General features: G+C 43.4%; 1 protein-coding gene across 1 annotated transcript in view; it reads right to left on the minus strand.

Annotated features, from left to right (window-relative positions):
* Positions 1-6,257, minus strand: part of LOC112971749 (protein Wnt-5a) — an 8,882-nt gene extending 2,625 nt beyond the window's left edge. The window contains exons 1-2 of the mRNA XM_026077431.1: positions 5,991-6,257; positions 4,558-4,843 (exon numbers count right to left, since the gene is read on the minus strand). Of these exons, the coding sequence (XP_025933216.1) occupies positions 4,558-4,843; positions 5,991-6,070 (366 nt within the window). The 5' untranslated portion in view covers positions 6,071-6,257. The remainder of the gene's footprint in view (positions 1-4,557; positions 4,844-5,990) is intronic.
* Positions 6,258-6,334: the final 77 nt, after the last annotated feature.

Below are 6,334 nucleotides of genomic sequence, written 5' to 3' on the forward strand. Positions count from 1 at the left end.
CGTGGTGCCCGCGGGTCCGGCCCCGCCACAGGGCTCGCTCCCTGTCGCGCCGGCTGCGGCGGCAGCGCGAGGAGACGTCGGGCCCCCGAGGGCCAACGCCAGCCGCCTGCCGCGGGCTAAAACCGCCGCGGTGGCACATTACGAGCGGAAGAGAAAAGAAAACAGGCTCCCCATCTCTCAAAAAAAAAAGATGTTAAATACAACTTTTTAAAGCCCGTTCCTTAAATTACTACTTCTCAAACATGATTTATGCACTTTACCCACTTGTTCCGCTGCGCTTAAAGCTGCAGCGCTTTGCAGAGCCCGCTGGCACCAAACGCACGGCAGAAGGGCACGCGACTTTCCAGCCAGCTCCGAAGGAGCCCGTTTAAAACCAGAGGCGCCCTGCGCCGCCCGGGCTCTCGCGCTCCAGCTTATCGACGCTGAACACGCCAGGTAAGCGAGCCCACAGGCAGCCGTGGCTACAAACGACAGGGGAGGAAGACAACCCGACGCCTCGGCACACGGATGCCTTGGAGGTTTCCTCCTGCGTCTGGTTCCCTTAGGTGGAAACCCAAAACCTTGAGTTTAAAACTTTCTGAAGCAAAAGTTACCGAGTTTGCACTGGTAGCCAAACAATACCCTCAGTGGAAGATAACGTCCAAGTACCGCTCTCTCGGCAGTAACTAAACCCGCCTTTATTTAGAGCCTGGCTTCCTCTGTCTCTCTTCCCAGGATGCCACAAGTTCTCACTACAACCAGAAGAGACTCCAAAAAAAACCAAAACGTGTACCAGACAGCTCATCTGAAGTTTGCTTTTCATCTTAAGAGACAGTATCCCACTGTTTTTTCTTTTTTTTCCAAGAAAGACTCCCAGAATAACTAAGAACAGACTAAAAATAAATGTATTATTTTCAACTTACATGAGTCCAGTTTTATTTCTAATCTTTAGTCCAATCATTTGGTCAACCTCATTTTTAACTCAGATTTACAAGATGCTTCGGGAACAGCGTGGACCTTTGTAAAATCAGGACTTTAAGAGGTTGGTTGAGTTTTGGACATCATCATGTGAATTCTGGGCAGCAACATTTTGAGGCAGAAGCTGTGCAAGACCTACTAGAACAGGCCAAATCTAATAGGAGTTTTTGAGCACTTCTGGAACATAAGCAATATCACACAGGCTGGTCCATATTTAACATCGAGATGACACCAAGCTCAGAGCAGCTTTGTTAATACAACAGCTGTCATCAACTGGATTAATTTTAGTAATAGATGCTGTTTTTAAATGGACAAAATCAGAAGTCTTATGTTGGGAAAGATCAGATTTAAGGAAGATGAGAAGCACTTTGCCCCCTACTTAGTGATCTATGCTCACAGACACCTGCTTGTGGAAGTACTTATATGAACATAAGTATCAAGGGTTACAGGAGCGGTCTCTTCAGTTAAAAGAGATTTGGCTTTATACAGTGACTTATGCCTTGCATTTACTACAAACTAGCAGGGGGAACCTCCTATGGATTTTCATGTTCCCCGTTTGCTCTGTAACACACATTTTTGGATTAATTCCTTAAGCAAAATTTCCACTAGATGTAGAGGAAAGAAACATGGTCTGCTTTGGACCACAGAAGTTGCCTCTTCTGTTCCAGTTTATTCTTTTCACATTTAGTTAGCTCACGCTCTCACATGGTTAACTATGTTGTTTATTGCAGGATTTAACCTCATAAAGCTGAGCTTTTTATTATTATTCATTACTATCTTGGAGCATATTTTAAAGAACTTGCTCTTAGCGGGAAGGAGAAGGAAAGGCTGGGGAACAGAGAAGAGAGTTGTCCCCAAAGTTTCCTCAAGGCTTGAACATTTAGGCAAATTGTAAAATAACATGAACTGTTGGAACAGATTTCAAGACCCCTCAAGCTGCAAGCCAACACAGCATAAAGTCATCGACCCCAGGAGCACATTAAGAGTGATGGTTCAACATGGATGGGTTGCTCTGAAATTTTTTTTCAAGTCTTTAGGCACAACTGTGCTTTCCTTCACTGTCAAGCATATCTGTCTTTTCCCACAACGTTTCTCCCCATCGTAGCCATGGCAAGGAAACACATTCCAAACACACGCGAGTCCCCTTCTCTCATATATAAAAAAACATAGAAATGGAACAGTTCAATATACAGACACTGTAGGAAGCCACCCACAGAGCAAGGAACTGAGCTCTGCACTTGATATGAGCAAGTCTGCAAGAACAGAGCAATTTTTTTTTTTTTTTATATACCTGACCATAAGATACAAAATGCTCTTTGTCTGGTAATTTAAAAGCGTTCAAAATCAGGCAGCAGGCATGAATAGCCTGGACCCCAACTACCCAGAGCTGCTGGGGGAGGATCCGCTTATTTCATTCCACGTTCCTGCTTCTCTCCTGCTTCGCAGCCCCAGCCGGGCAGCCCCCGGCCGCGGGAAGCCAGAAGATGGCGCAAGGCGTCGAGGCACCACGGCCCGCCGAGGAGCCGCCAGGCACCGAGCGCAGCCGAGAACAAAAGCCCCCAAACTTCCCAGCTCAGTAAGCAAGTTTCCAAGCCCAAAGGCGGGTTTATCTCTACAGCTTTAGCTAACTTTGCCGGCTCGACCCTGGAAGGAGGACCGTCCATCCGCACTCTGCGGGAGCGACCGCGCTGTCCGGCATCAGCCCCGGTGACAAGCCCTCCCAAGCGACGGGGACCCGGACCCCGACCACCATCTCCCTCCTCACGCCGGAGAGAGGGCGAGAGGGAGGAATAAGCGACAGCCCCCGACACCGCAGGGCACGGCCAAACCAAAGCCGGCTCCAAGAGCACGCGTCTTCCTTCCACTCAGGCCATTACTGGTCATTACCGAAGGTCAGCGTGAAATAATACAACCGCTGCCGACAACACCTTTCTTGTTCTCCCTGAATACGCTCTTTAGGACCTGTAACTCTTGCAGATGGCTATTAACCCTGCTTCCATCTGCAATTAGAATAAGTGGCTTAATTACATGATGAATTGCTATGTAGACATCCAACTAATGCAATCATATTCAGGAGAAGGGTGCGGCAAAGTTATTTAACTTGAAAGAAACCACCTTTAAATAGATCTGTCATACTTGGGGAGGGGAGAAACTTGTCTTCTGGAGACAGGCAGACAGGCATCGCGACTCGCGGGCCGAATCCTGCACATTTCTTCACACAATTAGTCCCACTGAGCTAATTTGCACTTACTTGAGTAATAAATAAGGGCTGGAAGACAAAGCCCCGAATTTTAAACAGGTTATTTTTCTGACATTTGTTAGATTATTAGCACAAAAAGGTCTAAAGAAAAAGTTTTTATTCACATTTCATGTGCTTTTAGGCTTTGCTCAGGTAGGACATTGGGGGAGGTTAATACTGTGCTTGCAAAAAAAACTGTGGAAGGTCATTTATCTGAAATCAGCTGCTCCAACAAGGTATTTTTATGCTATAAAACTTTTCATTCATCTGAAAAGCTCAAAATAAAAACTTTTTATAAAAATTGAGACCGAATGTGAATCGACAGTATTCCTTCAAGCTTAATTGGAGTTAACCAATTTGCAGATAAACCTAGCTTGAATCCAATTTTAGAACTTTCTTTTTTTTTTTAGAGCAGGACAGAAAAGCACTGGAGTAAAAGCTTGACTTCAGATCTCAAACTAAAAAGCAACACTGAGTTTGTCAGTATATTGATCACTACCTAAAAGATCACAGCTGTCATCTATGAAAAATAAGGGGGTTTTCTAATACACAGAATCAGCATGGGAAAGCCAGAGGGAGGTTACACCATGGACCTAGCTCAGTACCACTGGTTAAAATTTTGCCAGGGACTTTAAAATGCGATGAGGTCCTTAAACAACAGGAAAGGCAGGAAGCACGTGAGCATTGGAGAAGCACATTTCAAAGAGGATCTGATAGGGAAAGGGTTGGGTGCTCACCAAACTGTAGCAAGATGTTAAACTGAATCTGTCTCTCTTACCAGCTACATGATTACATTAACTGTGAGTTACCGGGACAATCACACATTTTGCCCTGATAGAACTGATTTCATACCAATTACAGTGCTACATTAGTTTTAATATAAATCCAACCTTCTCAAAAAGAGCAAGATGTTACCATATCTGGAAATAAACAAGAAGGAATTGTGTATAAACACTAATAGACAGAGCAGCAATTTTCAGTTAACCTCTAGACCAAGAGTAATTTATTATGCAACCGCTAACTTTGGAACTAGACATGGCCATCTTTAATTTTACAAGACACTTCTGGTTTTAATTCTTTTAGATTGCCTCTATTTTGTTTCATTTTTTCTAAAAAGAGAACTCAGGGCCACGTTTTCCCTTCCTTCTCCTCTGTTCCCATATGCAGATATATGTTCCTACTTTGTTTTCCAAGACACATGGCTGGACAGTGGTGGGAAATCACCTCCAGCTAAAAATAATTCAACTCCTTTGCCAACTTTTAAAAACACTTGATTGTATACAGTACTCAGTAAGAACCTGGCAAGAGTTTCAAGTGCAGAACATAATGTGCCATACATATCCTCAGACAAGAGTTTAAACAAAAAGATTTTGCTTCCTACCTATCTGCATGACTCTGCCAAAAACAGAGTTGTTGTCCACAGTGCTGCAATTCCATCTTCTATGTCTGAACTGATACTGGCACTCCTTAATGCCCGTCTTTGCACCCTCTCCAATGAACTGCATATGGTCCTGATACAATTGGCAGAGTTTCTTCTGTCCTTGGGAAAGCCCTGCTAGCTGGCTACATAGTGGCTGGGCTCCTATTATATATACCTCTGACATCTGCACAGGGTTCATGGGGTTCATAGGATTCATCCCTAAAGACCTGCATAAAGAAAGATTCGGATTAATAAAGAGAAGACTTAAAAAAAATTAGTCTATAAATCTCAAACAGAACTGTATGTTATATGCAAGCATTGAGCCTATGACTCCTATTCTTGCTATCAAGAAAAAAAACCCCACACATAAATATGGAACTCTTGTTTTAGAGACAGCACAGAACAGAAGCCGTTAGTTCCCATCCATGTGGTCGTCACCATACATTACTGGCTGAAGACACAGACAATGGTAAGACTTGGAAGAATCGTATCTGGGCAATCTTTCACCAGCTTTAATGGACATAGTAAAAAATAACAGAAGCTCCAAACAACTGCAAGGCCAGAGAAATACATAAAGTAAAAAAAAAAGAGCCCCCCAAACCCACTTTACTTTAACACACATTATAGATTTAAGTCTGGATTTTCAATCTGTTCTACCATAAGCAAACACGGAAATCTTTAACATGCCAGAAGTTAGAAACTACTGCAGACTACTTCTAGCTTCTTCTGACTGACACAGGAAAAAGAGGCGAGTATATTCACTATAAACAAGATCAGCTTTGTTTCTTAATTCTTAAAGTGCTCTGTGCATGATACATTTTAATTAAAAAATGCCCATTAATCTGGAAATGATCAATTGAAACAGCAGAGAAACACTCCCCACATTGTTCACTACACAGAAACGGATAATTTTCCGAAGTAGAAATATAAATATACTTCTTTGTAACAAAATATATATATAAACATTTAAGTTGAGGAAAAGTTCAAACCTAAATTTGAATCTAGTAGTCAATATTACTCATAATTCAGCATTTTCTCTTACATATGCTAAATTTCCAACCTCAGGGAGTTGAAGTGACTCTCTCAGAAGAGATGCAACTCCACTAGTTTAAGGATGATCAAATCCATAGAGAATCGACTTTAAAGTATTCTAAAAACTGAGGTTTACAACAGGAGATGCTACACATTTACACTTATTCCAGAAACACGTTCATTTTACTACACAACATATTACAACGAAAACATTACTCTCCTGCAGTCTCGTTCATGCAGTACTTCCTCAGAAACAGATAAAGCACATAAGAAGCAAACAGGCATTTCATCAAGCAAAACTTGACACCCCCGTTTAAAATCAAGTCGATATAAGATGCTTACCACCAAGAGCTGGCTTCTATTACAACCTGGGTAAAAGAGGAGAAAATGGCCAGAGCCACTACGAGGTACTGAGAAGCCATTGTACTGCCAACTGTCCCCAAAGCACCTCCTTGGATTAATATTGCCGTGGATTTCTAGACGGGGGGGGAGAAAAAGGAGCAGATTGTTTATTGCTTCTCAGACCATTTTCGAGCATTCAAGTTTAAACAACGGAAGTATCCGGGCCCCTTTTAACTCGACTCCGACTCGCCTGCCCTTCTCCCCGCCGAGGCTTTGGTGGCGAGACGCCGGCGCGGCGCGGCCGCCGCTTCGCCCGCGCAAAACCCGCCCGCCCACGCGCCCAC

The sequence above is a fragment of the Apteryx rowi genome, unplaced genomic scaffold, assembly GCF_003343035.1.
Source record: "Apteryx rowi isolate R43461 unplaced genomic scaffold, aptRow1 scaffold_452, whole genome shotgun sequence".
NCBI lineage: Eukaryota > Metazoa > Chordata > Aves > Apterygiformes > Apterygidae > Apteryx > Apteryx rowi.